The sequence below is a fragment of the Mus musculus genome, chromosome 15 (genome assembly GCF_000001635.26).
Source record: "Mus musculus strain C57BL/6J chromosome 15, GRCm38.p6 C57BL/6J".
NCBI classification, from domain to species: domain Eukaryota; kingdom Metazoa; phylum Chordata; class Mammalia; order Rodentia; family Muridae; genus Mus; species Mus musculus.
Window position 1 is genome coordinate 91,514,473 of NC_000081.6, and position 19,847 is coordinate 91,534,319.

Genomic DNA, 19,847 nt, shown 5'->3' on the forward strand with positions numbered 1-19,847 from the left:
TGAACCTCATTCATGAAGTGGTTGCTGTTTACCAAACACTGGGCTGGATATCAGGGTGACTTTATGCACAAGATATTTTAGTTTCTACAATGATATCACAAGATTACATTTTTTTTTACTTCCACATTTTGGGGAAGAAATTAACCTCAGAGGGACCATAAGACCTAAAAGTAATGAACACACAGTAGAAGGGAGATTTGTGTTTGGAGCTGAGATTTTTGTCACCAACCTTTACGGGAACTAAGCCTTGCTCCAGCAACTCCACTGTTACAGAGGTGCACCAAACTCATAAACTCTTTACTTTATGGTCGTCCTTGCTGTCCTAACCACTACTAAAAATGTTAGATTGTTAGCATTTCAGGGGGAATGTGGTTTAAATACTGCACAGTGTGTACAGTATATATGTGTGTGTATATATATGTGTGTGTGTGTGTGTATGTATGTGTGTGTATATATATATTATGTACAATAAATATATGCATATATATAAATATATGTGTATACATACATATATATTTATACTGTATACAGTATTTAAGCCACATTCCCACTGAAAGGCTAACCATTTAACATGTTTAGTAGTCCTATATATCATATATTTATATATTCATATTATAATCATATTATAATATATAATATCTATTAATCCCAATAAAAAATTACCAAAATGTAACAGGTGACTTTGATTTTCTTAAAGTTGTGTATGTGCACGTAAGCACTGACTTCTCTTAAGCTTCAAATATTCAAGATAGCGGATTGAACTAGTAATATCAGGAAGCATTCTTTCTTCTCATGTTCACAGTAGGAAGGAAAGACTGAAGCTTCTACTTCAGTTTGCCAGCAGTCTCTAAGTCTGTAGAGACTGGCTCCTCCAGGAGAAAGCTAGGCAGCAAACTTTCATTCCAACTGTGTATCTGGGCTAGTAAGCCTTGGGAGAGATGGGCTCTCGTTGACTTCATCTGATTTCCCATAAAGCCTCTTCAAAGTGTGTACCAAGTCACATGGCTTATGGTATGACTTGTATAGCAGCCCAGGTCTCTCTGTCGCCACCAAACTAGAAACATCTCCTTGAGCTGTTTCAGCATTGCAAACGCTGTAGAAGCAAGGGCTGAGCCACTCAGTCACCATGCTTACAGAGATTACATGGTCAACGCTGAAAAAGCATTCGTTATGACATATATCTATATTATATGTAATATAAAAACACTGACATAAAAATAAGTTGGGCAATATTTCATAGCCTGATGTGACTTTTAGTAACAATTTCCTAAAATAATTACATGAGTCTGATGTTTCAAACATTATAAATCAATGGATAAATATGCTGTGCCCCACCTTTAAGCCTTAATACAAATCTGTTGTTTATAAATATATTTCATCTATTCAATTTTAATGTTTATCATTATCATTTATTTTGATTCAAATTATGATCAAGGAATGTTTTTGTTTTAATTTTAAATACATACGTTTTTATGTAATTAAATTTGTATCTTCAAAATATTGTTTATTTAAGATAAAAATGGAGCCTCCTACCCCCGAAAGGAAGCTACGCCTGCAGTTTACAAACAGCTTGCCAGTCACTTAAGTATCTCAAGAACGATACACATATTCATTGAGTGATTATATGTACAAAAGATTGTATGCAGTTAAATGTTTAAGGAAAAAACCATTCTTCTGCAAGTATCACTTCTTAATGGGATGTTTCTCGTCTATCATTTAAGATAAATACATATTTCTTGACTACTTTCAATTTTGCTGAATGCCACCTACTTATAAATGACAATGCCTCAAATAATCTTCAGTTCTTGTAGCGCCTCAAAGTCATAGCTTATCTGAATTCCAGATAAGAATTATTTACAAACCTCCATCCATCCTTCTGCAGGTAACTGAAGGCGCCATCGACAACACTTGCAAAGAACTGTCCGCCTGTGATGAAGAGGGTGTTGATGGTGACCAGGCGACCTCTCAGGTTGGGTGGAGAAACCTCCGCGATGTACACGGGCACGGTCATGGATGCGATGCCTGCATTGAATAGTTAAGTAAACAGGTCAGTACACGTACTGACGGAAGGCTAACACACACATACAAGTACGACCTTCCACCCTTACTATGAGCACAGGTTACCATATACTTAAGATTCTGTTTGTGACCGGTAAGACACTATGGCACGTAGGTGAAGCAGTATGTGAGGTTCTGATCTCTGAACAGTTCTTAGACTATTATTCATTTTTAAACTAATTCATTTTTAAATTTTATTTAGTGGGGTCATGAACACAATGGGTTTATAAGAATGACCTAGAACTTCATATCCTTCTTCCTCTACCTCCTAATGCTTGGCTCAAGCCTGCCATTTAAAAGCCCATATATGGAATAACCCAACAGTCCTACAAGGACATTAGTGGCATAAGTATACTTTCTAACCTTACAGGCTAAAGATATAAAACTATGCTCTAGAAAGAACAATGTATGGGGCTGGAGAGATGGCTCAGGGGTTAAGAGCACTGACTGCTCTTCCAGAGGTCCTGAGTTCAATTCCCAGCAACCACATGGTGGTACACAACCATCTGTCATGGGATCTGATGCCCTCCTCTGGTGTGTCTGAGCACAGTGACAATGTACTCATATATATAATAAATAAATACACACTAAAAAAAGAAGAAGATCCATCCCATAATAAAGACACCAAATCCAGACACTATTGCAGATGCCAGGAAGTGCTTGCTGACAGGAGCCTGATATAGCTGTCTCCTAAGAGGCAATTTCAGAGCCTGGAAAATACAGAGGCTGATGCTCGCAGCCAACCATTGGACTGAGCATGGGGTCCCGAATGGAGGAGTTAGAGAAAGGACTGAAGGAGCTGAGGGGGTTTGCACCCCATAGGAAGAACAACAATATCAACCAACCAGATCCACCAGAGCTCCCAGGAACTAAACCACCAACCACAGAGTATACATGGAGGGACCCATGGCTCCAGCTGCATATGTAGCAGAGGATAGCCTTGTTGGACATCAATGAGAGGAGAGGCCCTTGGTCCTGGGAAGGCTTCATGCCCCCAGTGTAGGAGAATGCCAGGGTGGGGAGGCAAGAGTGGGTGGGCAGGGGGGTAAAGCACCCTCATAGAAGCAGGGGGAGGGAGGAAGGGATAGGGGGTTTACGGAGGGGAAACCGGAAAAGGGGATAACATTTAAAATGTAAATAAAGAAAATATCTAATAAAAAAATAAAGAATAAAATAAAATACAAAAAAGAACAATGTAATTGCTAAATTATTTTAGTCTATATGGAAATGTAGTCAGATAATAGAATAAAACACTGTTAATACTATAATAATTTATATCAACTATTCATAGTCATTATCTGGAAGAGATACACCAAACCCTTTAATTGGTTTACTGATAAGAATGTCTCATTAGCTCGTGCCATTCAGTTGCCCTGATGTATATTTCACAGATAGTTAATAATCACACAACTTGTAAGAATCTACGGGTCCTAGAAACAAACAATCTCTGACTGAGAAGTTGTATGGGGCTCGGGGGATGTCAGAAAAGTGTTATTTACAGAACTTAAATCTTTACATATGTAAGTGTTATAGATCAATCCCTAGATTAAGATAGAACACCAGGACTGCACAACAGACCCACGTACACCTGCATTTAAGGGACTGCTTTGTACTGAATAATGCACCTAGATACCCGAGTCAATGCTTCCTGGCCTGGGCCCTTATGTTTCAGATGCTTTCTTCCCATCCACATTCAGCAACAGCTGTCAGCACTCAGTGAAAGCAACACTTGCACGATAGAGATTGGGCCCAGGACTCATGCAGGCTGGGCGCTACCCCTAAGCTATCCACTCAATTCACCACCAATTTTTGTTTGTTGATCCCTTCTGTCATAGATCTCTCTAATCTCAGTACCGCATGCCCACCAATTGCTCCCTGGATCTCTGACTCTCATTTCCTTCCATCTCTAGATCCACTTCCGCCTACTGTTTTGAACTCCACAAAACTCACTGCCAAGGCCACCGTCATTTGATATTTTACCATTTGTATCTTTGGTCACATTTTAATTATCCTTATCCATCTTTGAGTTAGGCAACTAAATTAAAAAACAAACAAACAAACTGGAAATTCACTGGTTTAAGGCAAACCTGAAAGCCATTAAGTTTTACTGGTAACTCCTTGCCCCTGTAGTGCCTGCCAGCATATGCAGAAAAGTTTATTATTTTATGATTTTCACAGCATAAGCAGAAAGAGCCTCATTTTAGTGCAGCATTAGTACAGGAGAGACCACCCTAAAAAACCTTCTCTGGAACATGGAAATAAATATTTTCAACAAATATTAACAAGTTATTTGTATATCTTCCTCACTTCCCTGACTATGTGACCATCTCAATAAAATTTCACAAACAAGCACTAATTTATGATTTGGATTTTTTTTTCTATACTGGACTAGGTACAAACATTCATTTCCATTTCTCTCTTAGCCAAAGATCTGCCTTCATCTGCCTAAACCACTGAATATGGAAAATCAGAACCACACATTTAAGCAATATATGCTTGCCCCCAAACCACAGATTTCACATGATAAGAAATGTAGGCATGTCCTCAGGCCTTTAGAAAGCTTGATGGTTTAAAACAGATCCCAGTGCATTAAAGGTAACGGTTGATGGCCAAGAAATAAGATTGGAGAGCTAGAAATCTCTAGGCCATTGTTAAGTAGAGCTGAAAAGAGCTGCCAAATTCTGTCCAGTGGGTGTCAATACTGATTTAGTACTGCTGTTAAAACTGCCTCATTTTGTTAGTTAGGTATTTTCTATGTAACAATTATAGCTCTAACCCTCAGCACATCTCTACAGAGAGCATGTAATTGCCCCACTTCACAGAGGACATTATCCCAGGGCAGGTAGTAAGCCAAAGAACCTAACAGATGCCAGAAGCCAGTGTAAATGCCACACATTAAACTGGATCATCACCACAGATGACAGTCGGTTCAGGGACCACACGTTTCGATACGCACCATATCAGTTACAAGCTGGGTAAGCCAGAACAAGTTATTTAACCTTTCCACGTCTCCAATTCCTCATCTATGGAATGGAAAGATTAAAGCTCCTTCAAAGAGGTCGAGAAATGTCAGTGAGTTTGCAGAGGAAAGCACCTCAATAGAGAATGGACTCAACACTAGCCACTATCACTGTTGCTGTTATCTTTAGATAGAAGTCTCTCAGTCTTTGGATTCAGTTCACCCTGCATCGTGTGCCAATACTGTGAGCAAAAATAAACAAAATTGAGCCCATTCATTTGAATGAAGCTAAGCACAAACCCACTTACAAATACATGTAATCAAATAAATGATTCCAACATGACATGGTATGGTGGTTATAAGACATTCCCTGGGTTCCTGTTTGTGATGCTAACTGTTCCTGCATGATGATTATGAATCGGGACCTACAACTGGCTGGACAGACAACTCGTCTCGGTGAGCATAAGACTAAGACAGCATGAAATAGCAAGGTTTTTTTTTAAATCCATTAATTATTAAGTGTGTGGAGAGCATGTGAAGAAATGAAATGCAGAGAATAGAAAGCCACACACACACACACATCAATCAAGGCACGTCTGTGACATCTGGACCAGAGGCTGCCACAGGAGATATAATCACGGTTCACATGGAGCTTAGAGGCTGTAGCAACGGGATTAGCAAGTCTGAAACTCAAAATGAAGAATTCCCATTGAAGCTGAGATCCAGGAAGAGCTGGGGACTAGAACTTTAGACAAAGTCTTTGAAGCACAACCAACTGCAGGAGACTGTTCAGAGTGAGATACGTAGCAAACAATAAAAAAAGTCAGCGACTGAATCAAAGGATTGGTACTTAGAAGTCTTTGAATAGCACACAAGAGGAAAATCCTTCATCAGATTTACATCTGGGCACGTCCCTCAAACTTGCTATATACCTGAAGATGTACTCCATTTCCGATCCTTCTGCCTCATATCGCCACAGCACTGCTATTACAATTCTGTGCCCCCACACCAAGCTTGTGGTACTGACGATGGAACGTGGGACTTCATGAACGCTACCAGGCAAATGCAAAAACCATCTGAGATATACCCCTGGCCCAGATTTACAGTTTTAAAGGATAATTCTAGCTGGAGTAGAGAAATGTGATTGTAAGGCAACAATGCTTGTAGAAGGATAGAGAGAGAGAAAGAGCGAGAGAGATGAGAGTTCTGTAGTCAGGATGCAAACTACCAAGGATTAGATGAATAAATGACAGGTGACGGGAGGAAAAAAGTTAAGGATGACGACGAGTCCGTGCCTACAATAAGTGCCTACAACTAAGGCTGTACTGGGTAATCAGAATACAACAGAGACTACTTAGTGGTGTTTGCCTTTAATCCTAGCACCCGAGAGAGGTAGAGGCAGGTGGATCTCTGTGAGTTTGACGCCAGTTTGACCTACAGAGCCAGTTACAGAACAGCCAAGGCCACAAAGAGAAACACTGTCTTGAAAAACATGATAATAATAGGAAGAGGAAGAGGGAAAGGGAGAGGGAGAAAGAAAAGGAGAAGAAGAGGAGGAGAAGGAGGAGCAGGAGAAGGAGGAAAAGAAGAAGTCAGTAGTAGTAGTAAATTTAAGTGCAAGATAAAGCCAGAAATGACCCAGAAGTGGCCTGTGAGATGCAGCAGGTGAGAAGTAGTGTCTCCTGAATATGCTGGGGTTAAAGGATAACTACATGTAGTATTCCCAGCATCCTCTTCTCCTACTTGACTCAGACTTTGCCAAAACTACTAGCCATGTACCATTTTTTATCCCTTGAGGGAGAGTTTGGCCTTGTCAGCTTAGGTTTTATGTGATCATCATTGTAGACCAAAAAAAAGGGGGGTCACTGGGGGAGAAAAATATACAAGGGCAAAATAATTCTGATTTGTGGAGACAAATTCAGATGAAAAAGGATAGAAGGTTTTAAGTAAGGTGCTTGGGATGTGATGGGGGAAAATGCAAACCCAGGGACTCAGCTTTAGGGTGGGTGTGGTTGGTGACAGATTATAAAAAGTAATAATAAGTCCTCCGTTCAAGGCCAGGACTGATTTTCAGTGACATCAGATGCCTTTCAGTTGCTGGACAGCAGTTGTTTAAATGCAATTTCAAACTGAGACAAGGACAGGAAAGGCTTGGAAGTCACACAGATATTTAGGGCTCAAGAGGTCAACAGTGGAAACCATACACTACAGCAGTGCATCATGTGACTACAGCAACGTGTCACAATCAGACTCAAAAGTTGCATTTTGAGAAGAATGCTGAAAGCCACATCATGAAGAAGAAAAGAACAAACCTGTGTTTAGTGCACTGTGAGTGAAAAGTGAGAAAGTGAATTCTACATGAGAACCTGCCTGTCCCTTGAATACCACAGGCCAGCCCTAAATGTCACTCTATCCACAGGAATGTAGAAAACGGAAAACAAAGACACCAAGCTGTAGAGACAGTCACAAAGCTCGGCTTTGCTTCAGAAAATACCCCAGATGTTAATGTCAAAGTGGTTTTGGAGGCTCCTGTCCTCAATTTTGTTAAATGCTATCCAAGCACCAAGGGACACACCTCTGCTTAGAACATGGCCCTTAGGAAATATCTCAGAGACACTTTAACCGAAGGAGGTCTTCTCTCTTCCCCACACCCACTCCTGCCTGTGTGAGGTCCTGGGAACAGGCATCTTGATTAGGTCAGCCTTTAAGAATAATGGGAACACATGAAACTCAAGAAGAACGAAGACCAAAGTGTGGACACTTTGCCCCTTCTTAGAACTGGGAACAAAACACCCATGGAAGGAGTTACAGAGACAAAGTTTGGAGCTGAGACGAAAGGATGGACCATCTAGAAACTGCCATATCCGGGGATCCATCCCATAATCAGCTTCCAAACGCTGACACCATTGCATACACTAGCAAGATTTTGCTGAAAGGACCCAGATATAGTTGTCTCTTGTGAGACTATGCTTGGGCCTAGCAAACACAGAAGTGGATGCTCACAGTCAGCTATTGGATGGATCACAGGGCCCCCAATGGAGGAGCTAGAGAAAGTACCCAAGGAGCTAAAGGAATCTGCAACCATATAGGTGGAACAACAATATGAACTAACCAGTACCCCCTGGAGCTCGTGTCTCTAGCTGCATATGTATCAGAAGATGGCCTAGTTGGCCATCAGTGGAAAGAGAGGCCCATTGGTCATGCAAACTTTATATGCCCCAATACAGGGGAATGTCAGGGCCAAGAAGTGGGAGGGTGGGGGAGTGGGTGGGGGCGCGTGGGCGGGACTTTTGGGATAGCATTGGAAATGTAAATGAAATAAATACCTAATAAAAAAATGAATAATGTGAACAGAATACACCGAATTGTGCTCTCATGAGCTAGACAAATTAATGTCCATGCAGCTGCTGTATGAAGCCGGAGAAGGAACCTGGTGTTCCCTCCACTCACGGTGTTCAAATGTGCATCCATCATGCACAAGCCCCACTAATCAACAGCCGGCTATTAATGAGAACAACTCATGCAAGCAGCTGATTTATGGATGCCTAAGTGGCCAAGCCCAGCTCTGAGAAGCCCTGGACGTTAAGTTATTATTAAGTCATCCTAAACCTCCTTTCCACTCTTCAGAAATCAATAGAAATATGTCCAGATCTCAATTTCTCTGTCCTGATAAACGATCGCTAAGTAAAGCCAGCAAATGTGATGGTGTGTTTTAAATCACTATCAAGTGTTTGTTTAACTCGGTTATAGGTTTAAATAAACCACGAGAGCACTCAAAGAAGCAAGCAAGGACTTTATTATGCCCACAATATCTTTTGTAAAGACAATGTATTGAGACTCATATTTCTGCCCTGGCAACCAAAGATGCTAGCCAATGATTCTCAGAATTAATAGTTAGATGTTTCAAGTTTGTATGTGAATGAGGTGTAAGTTTGAAAAGGATTCTATGAAAGGCTCTATTTTTCCCTCTATTTTAATCACTAACTGCATAGAATCAGTGTCTAATAAAATATCAAATTTTATTCTGTGTGTGTTTATGCGCTTACTGTTGGCTTGCATACATGTTCATGTGTGCACATGTTCATGTGTGTGCACATACTCAGTTCATGTGCGTGCACATGTTCATGTGTATGCACATACTCAGTTCATATGTGTGCACATGTTCATGTGTGTGCACATGTTCATGTGTGTGCACATACTCAGTTCATATGTGTGCACATGTTCATGTGTGTGCACATACTCAGTTCATGTGTGTGCACATGTTCATAGGAGTGCACATGTTCATGTGTGTGCACATACTCAGTTCATGTGTGTGCACATGTTCATAGGAGTGCACATGTTCATGTGTATGCACATACTCAGTTCATATGTGTGCACATGTTCATGTGTGTGCACATGTTCATGTGTGTGCACATACTCAGTTCAAGTGTGTGCACATGTTCATGTGTGTGCACATACTCAGTTCATGTGTGTGCACATGTTCATGTGTGCACATGTTTATGTGTGTGCACATACTCAGTTCATGTGTGTGCACATGTTCATAGGAGTGCACATGTTCATGTGTGTGCACATAAGAAAAGCAGAGACTAATGTCAGCTGTCAGTCTCTTCCTTTAGAGCTCTTCACAGTGTTTTGAACCAGAGCTTCTTACTTGACCTAAAGCTCACTGATCTGACTAGACCGACGGGATGGTGAGCCTCTGGAGTCATCCTGTCCCTGCCTCCTCCGTCCTAGGATTATGGGGTATGCACTGCCACACACAGCTCTTTTGAGTAAGTGCCAGGAATCTAAATTTGGCTCCTCAAGCTTACACAGAAAGCACCAAACCATCTTCCCAGCCCCAGCCCCCAATTCATGTGAACTTTAATAGTCCAAATGAAACTTACGAGGTCACCATAAAGAATTAGTGGTACAAATATCAATAGCCATCTAGAGTAAACATAACCATAGAAACCCATGCTGGCGTTATTTCCTGATGTTCGAAGTTTAAAGTCTTTTAAAAATGAGGTTATACCAAGAAAGCTTGTCATCAGCCTTGACTTGAGAAGCATTGCCAGGAAAGTGCACCTGGGACACCGCTGTGCAAGAGCATCCACGAGAGCGAGTTGACTCGCCACCCACAAAGACAGGATACAGAGAAGCTGCCTTCCACAAACTGCTGGAAGCCCTTTAAAAGGCCTGAGTCAGAAGTATAAGCAATTTCATAGCCAAACAGCATTAGGAGAGCCCGTTGTGATAGACAAATACCCATGAATCACAGCGGTATCTCAGCATGATAAGCCATGCAGCGACTAATTAGCTTCTGAGAAGTGCAGAAGCCACCTTCTAATAATAATGCCTGTAGTCCGGGGATTATGATGGCCTGAGATTGTTTTCAAAACCAGTGCACCCTCATCTCTAAAGAGGGAACCTTAATAAAAGGACATAGGGTCTAAGGGGAGGGGACCCTTGGTGCAGTTAGGATCGGCTGGCTGCTGTATCATTATTCTTCTAAAGAGTTAAGTGTCCACTGTTACCAGGTTGCTAGCACACCTGAGAATCCAGCTCTTGCCTTTTTCTAATAAGGCTTGAGACACTGTCAAGAGATGTTAGGCAACTTCCAAATATGCTAGGACCTACATACAGCACAAACTGCCTGTCCCGGAGGAGTCAAGTTGTTAGAAAAAAAAAAAAAGCAATCCCTAGGGGTGACTACAAAATTAACATTTTTGAGTCTCATATAGCTCCTGACAAAGCATTATATAATTATTATCAGCATTTGCCTGGGTAAAATTCTCTCACTGAAATTGTGTGTGTGTGTGTGTGTGTGTGTGTGTGTGTGTGTGTATGTGTGTGTGTGTGTGTATGTGTGTGTATGTGTGTGTATGTGTGTGTGAGTGTGCGTGTGTGTATGTGAGTGCATGTGTGTGTATGTGTGAGTGCATGTGTGTGTATGTGTGTATGTATGTGTGTTCATGTGTGTGTGTATGTGTGTGTATGTATGTGTGTGCATGTGTGTGTGTGTGTGTGTGTGTGTGTGTGTGTGTGTGCTGTTATACACATATACAACATGCACAGGGAAGTCATTTCCACCACGTGAGTCCCAGAAAATTGAACTCTTCTTTCCAGATACATTTGGGTTTGTGTTAATCTGACAAAAACTAACAAGCACAGATGAAGAGATGCACGAATACCTGCAAGGCATGACGGCTGGACTGACTGACATCCGACCCTGTGCCACAACCCATACTGGTAACCCCGGAGTGGGACCCTGTCTTGGAGAGACTTCCACAATAAAGGAGCTCTGCTTGCTTCCTTTCTCTTACTTAACTTGTCACCTGTAATAAAATCCTTTCTGGATCTCACTACCCAATTGTAGTTCTTCAAGTTCAGTAGAGAAAAGAATAGTGCCCTGGGGTGGTTTGGCAACCACTGTTTTTTTTTTGTTTTTTTTTTGTTTGTTTGTTTTTTTGTTTTTTTTTTCCCAGCACCCCTAACTTGAAAGAGATAAAGAAAGAAAGAAAGGAAGGAAGGAAGGAAGGAAGGAAGGAAGGAAGGAAGGAAGATGAGAGGGAGGGAGTGAGGGAGGGAGGGAGGGAGAGAGGGAGGGAGGGAGAGAGGGAGGGAGGGGAGGGAAGGAAAAGAGGAGGGAAGGAAGGAGGGAGAGAGGGAAGGAAGGAAGGAAGGAAGGAAGGAAGGAAGGAAGGAAGGAAGAAGTATAGGAAGCAGAGCAGGAAGAGGTGAAGGAAGAAGTAGAGTGAGCTGGGTGGCAAGGATGCCAGGAAACACTCACAAGCTTTATGTCTCTACCTCCTTGTCAGCCCCTCCCCTCAAGGTGGATCTGTGAAATAGGAAGCTCTTGCACCTTATGGAGATTGCTAGCCTCCCTGACCAAGCTTCCTGCCATCTGCCAAATCCAAAATACTGACTTTTCAAGGGATGCGCCCCTGAGCTATCTTGGCAAGACTAAGAAAAATCACTGAGAACCTAGATTTCTTAAGCCAAAAGAAGTGGGGGGGGGGGGATCTATTTCCACAATTGTAAAAGGCCTAAAGTAGAGTGCTCGAAGTTCCTATCATACAGATAACGATCTCAAATGGATGATATAAGACATGGATGCAGGAAGGGATCAGGGAAAGTAGAAAATTTCTAGCAATCCAAAATCTGTACGAATGTTAAAGAATTATTCCCATAAGCAAAGCTTCGACTCTAGATGCCTCCATGCCATTAGTTCCAGGAGACAATGAACAAGTGATTCCAGACTAATACAATTTCAGAAAAGGCTACATAGCTCAGTTAATGTCATTGGCTAGGGTAACTGCTGACTTTGATGTCAGCTTGTCACAAATGAGAATCAACCGAGTAGGGAGCCCTACCTGGGAAACTGTCCTGATGGCTTACTTAACTGACCCAGGAAGATTCATTCCAAGACTGGGAGGCACTTTTGGCTATCACCCAGATAAATAGGGCAGGGACGAAGCCCGACTATGTGCCTGGTGCTCACTAGCCTCCTCTCTTGCTCTGTTTACACCATCACTTCTGGTGTTGATTCATCCACAGATATCACAACCAGGATTTTCAGCATCCCCATTGTTGGCTAGGGACCAGCAGCTCTCAGGAACCTTCTGGGTTCTGAGTGCCAGATTGAGACCAAGGATACACTCATCCTCATGGACTATTTAATGACCACTTTACATCTCCCCAATGGGAGACCACACTTGTGGGACTATTCTTACTGCTGGGATACCCAGGCTCACAGATGGATCATTCCCAGCTGCTCAGGCCTGAGTTAACTGTTGATGCTACTTTAATGGCAGCCGGTTCAACAGATTCAATCATCATATGGATGTGGTGCTGATTCTTTTTGTCAAATTGACACAAGCTAGGGTCGTCTGGGAAGAGGGGTTCCATGGAGAAAATGCCTCTAAAAAACTGGGCTATAGAAAAGTCTATAAGGATTTCTTTAATTAATCTGGGAGAGCCCCACCCACCGGGGGCAGGCAATGCCACTCCAGGGCACTATAAGAACGCAGGCTGAACAATCCTAGGAACAAGCCAGTAAGCAGATTCCCCCATGAACTCTGCTTCAGTGCCTGCCTTGACTTCCCTCAGTGAAGGACTGCTACATACAAGTGCAAGATAAAATAAACCCTTTCCTCTACAGATGGCTTTTGGCCATGCACAGAGTTTTATCACAAGAGTAGAACTAGAACTAAGACATTTGTGGTCTCTCTCTCTCTCCCCTCTCCCTCTCTCCCCTCCCGCCCCCTCCTGAAAAAAATGTTAGTACAGAAAATGACCTGTTAAGAGAGAGCAAGTTATCTCTTTCCAGAACCAAAAGTATTTTTAAAAAATAGCCTTCATGATTCAGACACTATATCTTTCCTGCTTATAAAAGGTTTATTTATTGTGCTTTAAACACCAATAAAACTGTTCTGGTTTTTTGTTTGTTGTTTTGTTTTGTTTTGGTTTGGTTTTGGTTTGGTTTTTGTTTTGTTTGGTTTTTGTTTTGTTTTGTTTTGTTTTGTTTTTGTTTTGTTTTGTTTTGTTTTTATGGGCTAGGCTTAGTAGGGTGCAGAGGCAGAAGGATGATGTCAAATTCAAAGAAAGTCTCGTCTACATAAAAAATTCCATCCCAGCTAGGATGACATAATGAGATACTGTCTCAAAAAAAGAAGAAAAAAAAAGAGAGGATTATTTGAGCTTTTCCACTACAATTCAACTCCTTGTGGTGCAAACATGATTTCTATGGGAATTGAGACACAGGAAACAAGTACAAAAAGCCTTTGACTTTTACCAATAGCCATGAAACTATAGCAGATTCGTTTTCTGATTTCTACAGAGAATGAAATCTCATACCCTTCAAAGTTCTTGACATGTTCACCCAGAGTAGGCCAACATAAGACTTAAATCATAATAAAGATTTTTTTAAAAATATAAAACCTAAGGACAAATGAATTGAGAACTGTATCACTACAGGAAAACTTACCATAGTTTGGTTTAGTGCATCAGCAGAAGGGTGTTCAGCTTGAATGCACAAGGCTCTGGGATTGATCCCTAGCACTGTATATGTGTGTGTATATACATATGTTTATAAACACATGTATATGCCTATACACACATACATATGTATGTATAGACATACACCCATAAATATCAAAGCATATTAATACCAGTTTAATACCCCAAAACAATATCTTTCATTACTTCAAGTGGTTTGAGTGTGAAATACTTCCAGTTGTCAACACTGAAAACACATGGAGCTTTTCAGAATGAGAGCCTCACAGGACGAGGTGTATCACTAGGGGTGAGCCTTGAGGCCTTGGAGCCCTACTCTATCTCCTGTTAAGTCCCTGGACCTGACTGTGGATGCAGTGTGGCCACCTGGCCTCCTCCTCCTGTCATGATATCATCTCTGCCTGCTGCCGTATCTTCCCCACCATAATGATATCCTCCCTTTAAACTGTAAACCAGCAGAATACACTGTAAATACCCCACACTCTGAAAATTGGAACTTGTTGGGATTTCCCCACAGCAACAAGGAATGTAACCAAAGCATTATTAAGATCTGGAAGAAATACATTTATAAAAATTGATAATGCAATGTACTAGATAAAATTCAATATCTCTTCATGATTTTTAAATCCACTTAAGATATAAAAGGACTATTAAAAATACATAACAAACATAAGATTTAGCATAAGCCGATTAAAGTGTGTTACGAGCCAGCAAGAACAAATGAAGCATAAACGATATTTTACTTCTCAATGGGAAAAGTCCTAACCAGTACACCAAAAACAAGAAAACATTTTTGTAATTTAGAAAGAAAAAATCATTTATTATTAAAGATGATAAAATCACAAATTTTGTAAGATAAAAATTGTGCTACAAACACATAATCATATTAGTACTCTTCTTTCTAATCGTCTTTTCTTCGCCGTCCCAAGCGTGTTTGTGGGTGTCGTACAGGTAAACACCAAGCGGACTCTCTTTCGTGACCTCACTGGGTTTGGTTGGCTTCCTTGACTGGATTGTGAGATCGGATCTCCCAGCGGAGCCCAGCCTAGTGTCTAACTCTTGCTAATTCTCAGGTTTCACACTTCCAAGTGCCAGGATCATACGTTTGTAACACGGGGCCCTGGTGTTGTTTTGTTTTTAAAACAGGCTCTGATCAGGGGCACCTTGCATTTCCATGGCCTTGAACGCAGAGTCCTCCTCCACAGTCCCAGGAGTCTAAGCATGCAGCCCGCCACGCCTAGCAATAGTATTGGGATTAGAGTTTAGCAAGGATGCTTCCTTTTAAAAAGAAGAGAAGAACAAAGGCTGGCATGGTCAAGTGTACCTTTAACCCACTACTCAGGAAGCTAGGGAAAAGGATTGATTACTTGAGGTCAGGGTCAGACAGCCTGGGAATAATAAGAGCCATTATAAAAAGAAAGAAAGGAAAAAGAAAAAGCTAAAACACTGACTATATTGTTGTATGTCTAAATACTAGAGCAAGTTTAAAATAGAAATTTAAAATACACTACACTATTAAGAAACAGGTGCTTAGAAGTTGCCTCTGCTAAAAATCATTAACCTTTCGCTTGGATCCACAAGATGAGGGAAAGCTTTAGTTAGCATCTCTACCACGATTTTGTAACTGACTGCCTGTCTTCCGTACTCAAGCTGGAGGCACAGTGATAAATCACTGTCTCCAACCTTTCTTAAGGAGTCACCTTGAATTTCAGGAAGAATAAACCTTAAGAACAGAGCTCTCTCCAGTTGGAGGCCCTCAAGCCACGGACGAAATGAGAAAGCGCTTCTTTGGACCACCCCAGAACAAGACCTGAAAACAATGACCTAGAAGATCACACTTTGCTATGTACACCGCTTGCCCCATCCCCTAATTTAAACTGAGAGCATATGTCAGTGCACCACAAATGAACGTGAGAGTACTTTGTTCTATTTCCCAGTATGGTCACATTTAATAAATCTCTTCTTTCTCCATCGCTGATTTCGAACTACATATTAAAACTGAGAGGCCAAGTGTTCTGGCTGGTTTTGTGTGTCAAGTTGACACAAGCTGGAGTCATCACAGAGAAAGGAGCATCCCTTGAGGAAATGCCTCCATGAGATCCAGCTGTAAGACGTTTTCTCAGTTAGTGATCAAGGGGGGAAGGCCTAGCCCATTGTGGGTGGTGCCATCCCTGGGATGGTAGTCCTGGGTTCTATAAGAAAGCAGGCTGAGCAAGCCAGGGGAAGCAAGCCAGTAAAGAACATCCCTCCATGGCCTCTGCATCAGCTCCTGCCTCCAGGTCCCTGCCCTGTATGAGTTCCTGCCTTGACTTTCTTTGGTGATGAACAGCAATGTGGAAGTGTAAACTGAATAAACCCTTTCCTCCCCAACTTCCTTCTTGGTCATGATGCTTTGTGCAGGAATACAAACCCTGATTAAGACACCAAGTCACATCTAAGGTGTGGTATCCTCATAGACCACATCAGGAAGCATGCCTACGAGGCACTCACTGCTTCTTGTCATTTGATTGTCTTCCTGGGGAAGGCGGGGTTACAGTAGAAGGCACACTTTTCCATGGCCTGTGCCTATCAAGTTGTGGGGTCATTTGTACATGGGACTCCATTGACTTTGTCTGAATATTTCTAGGTCGTGAAACTCCACCAGGATGTTTCTATAGCAGCAGTTAGTGATGCAGAGCCTGTCAGCTATAACTCTGAGCTCCTTCATCCAGCCCCCTTCATAGCATCCATAGAATTATGGTCCACAGCAAGGAGGGAGCTCTCACAGCTGTTCTCACTGATTGGTCTGAGGACTTTTAGGTGCCAAGGTAACTCACTGGTTCAGGGAATGGTGACAGGAGTTGGGGTTTGTGACTGTAGTGGTATAGGTGGAGATGTCACGTGTCATGTTGGCCTCTTTTAAAGTCTGTAGCTTGAGTTTATGTTTGGAAGTTAGGTTCTGGAAGCTTGGTCTCCATCTTGTATCATGTGTTCTCTAGCCAGGAAGCACCCTTGAGGACACTATCAGTCATGGCCTCATGCTTCCTGTCTGGCTTCCTGCCTGCCTGAGAAGATAAATCCTCAGATCAATGTCTGCTGCTAGGCCAGGGCCCATGGCATGGTTGTGGACCAGGGTGTTCTGCCCTTGATTCTCCACATCTTCAGCAGCTTTTCCATAGAAGGCTTTGCAAGGCCTTGGAGAAGGAAGCTCTTCTATATGCTGCCATATTTGCTGAGATCCTTGCCTTTCCCACCAGTGGTGTCCTGAGCCCAGCTTTCAGGGCTGGAGGCTGGGTTAGTGGTAGAAACAGCAGCTGCATCCCTCAGCAGCAGCTGGAAGCCCAGGCTGGATCACCATGATGGCCAACACGTTCTCATAGCTCTTCAGCTGCTCAGTGATGTGTCACACTCCGTCTTTGATCACCTTAATCCTCCCATCTCCCGTTGGGCCTTGGTGCTCTCCTCCAGTGTGTTCCTGTAGCACATTATGGATGTAAGCTTGTACTTTTCCTCAGGTCCACGCTGTGAAGGGAACCCTCCAGGAGACCCATCACAGACTACAGCTTAAGGAGCTTGGTGCCTGCTTCTTGGGTTTTCCATCCTCTGAGGGTTCTTACAGGGATTGAGTGAGGAGGGTGGAGCCGTGCAGTAGCAGCTATAGGTGGCTTCTGAACTCAGTGTCTCCATTATGTAGAATTTGTCTATCCATGCGCATCTATTCCTTGTCCAGCAGTTGCATGATGCATTGACAGGGGCAATCTGAGGTCTCCCAGGTCATCCGTACCTGGTTTAGGCTGATGAACAGCTTACTGTCAGGGTGCATAGGACTGGTCTGGAGCTCCAGTGGCAGCCGTGGCCTCAACTGGAGACAAGAAAGTGGGAAGGCTATGGTAGCACTGGCGAGACTATGACCTCCAGGTTGGAGCCCTGCCAGCTGCCCAGGACAATTTCTTGTTTGTTTGTTTGTTTGTTTGTTTACTAGATATTTTCTTTATATACATTTCAAATGCTATCCGGAAAGTTCCCTATACCCTCCCCCAGCCCTGCTCCCCTACCCACCCACTCCCACTTCTTGGCCCTGGCATTCCCCTGTACTGGGGCATATAAAGTTTATAAGACCAAGGAGCCTCTTTTCCCAGTGATGGCCGACTAGGCCATCTTCTGCTACATATGCAGCTAGAGACACGAGCTCTGGGGGTATTCCATTGTGTTGTGCCACATTCTCTTTATTAATTCATCTGATGACAGAAATCTAGGCCATTTCCAGTTTCTGCCTATTATGAATACAGCAGCAATGTTGAGCATGTCTCTCTGAAGTAGAATGAAGCATCCTTTGGGCACATCCCTAAGAGTGGGTCTTGAAGTGAATCTATTCCAAGCTTCCTGAGGAACCGATTTCAACAGTTGCTGTCCAAGTTTGCATTCCCACCAGCAATGGATGAGCGGTCTGCACAGCCTCATCAGCATGAGCTGTCATTTGTGTTATTGATCGTAGCCTTTCTGACTGGCGGAAGATAGAAACGCAAAGTAGTTTTGACCTGTATTCCCCTCATGACTAAGGATATTGAACATTTCCTTAAGTGCTTTTCAGCCATTTGAGTTCCTTCTTTAGAGAACCGTTTAGATCTGCATCACATATTTGGAGAGTTGTTTGTATTTGTTTTGTTTTGTTTATTTGTGGAATTGTTTTGGTTTGTTTTTACACACACACACACACACACACACACACACACACACACACACACACACACACACAAAAGATATCAGTCCTCTATAGGATTTGTAATCGGCAAAGATCTTTTCCCATTCTGTAGCCTGCGAGTTTGTCTAAACAGTGGTGTTCTTCCTCATACAAAAGCTTTTCATTTCCACGAGGTCCCGTGTATCAATTGTCCTTAGTGCCTGTGCTATCACTGTCCTGCTCAGAAGGTCTTTTCCTGGGCCAAGGAGCTCAAGACCGTTCTCCACTTCTCTTCTCTCAGATTTAGTGTATGTGGCCTTTTTTATTGAAGTCATTCTTTCATCTGAAGTTTTGTGCTTAAGTATGGATCTATGTGCATTCTTCTTCATAGAGCCAACTAACCTGACCAGCACCATTTGCTGATGCTTCTTCATATTTATATTCCCTGGATCTCCTTCAGTTGCCTTATTGCTCGAGCTAAGATTTCTAGCACTATACTGACTGAGTAAGGAGAAAGTGGACAACCTAGGCTGATTTCTAATTTTAGTGGAAATGTTTTGAGTTTCTCTAAGCTTAGTTTGATGTTATCTATGGGCTTGCTATAAATAACATATATTATACTGAATATGTCTCTTATACCCCTAATTTCTCCAGGACTTTTATCATGAAGGTGTGTTGTATGTTTTTTTCAAGGCCCTTTCTACATCTAATGAGGCGAGCATGTGGCTTTTGCCTTTCAGTCTATTTACATGAGGAATTACATTAATTAGTTTATGTATGTTGAGTTATCTCTACATGTCTGGGAAGAAGATGGCTGGATCATGGTGGATGATCTTTTTAATGTGTTCCTGTATTCAGTTTTCATATATTGTATTGAGAAATTTTGCATATGCTCATAAGGGAAGTTGGTCTGTAATTTTCTTTCCTTCTTTGGGTAGTTTACATAGCAGGGTAATTGTGGCCTCATAAAAAGAATTAAGCAATCTTCCTTTTGCTTCTATTTTGTGGACGACTGTGAGGAGTCTTGGCATTGGCTCTTCTTTAAAAGTAGGACAACATAATCAGGAGGGAGCAAACACTTTAACATGGTTTGTTAGCAGATGCTAAATAGTCTAACCAAAACTCAGCCTTAGACCTCAGGGTAATTTCTAAGAGTTCAATGGTGGCGTGGGT

General features: G+C 42.1%; 1 protein-coding gene and 1 pseudogene across 1 annotated transcript in view; both read right to left on the reverse strand.

The window, feature by feature from the left end:
- The window catches only part of Slc2a13 (solute carrier family 2 (facilitated glucose transporter), member 13), a 305,571-nt gene that overhangs the window by 246,782 nt on the left and 38,942 nt on the right, over positions 1-19,847 (reverse strand). The window contains exon 2 of the mRNA NM_001033633.3: positions 1,863-2,022. Within this exon, the coding sequence (NP_001028805.2) occupies positions 1,863-2,022 (160 nt within the window). The remainder of the gene's footprint in view (positions 1-1,862; positions 2,023-19,847) is intronic.
- On the reverse strand, positions 16,452-17,861 carry Gm15383 (predicted gene 15383; annotated as a pseudogene).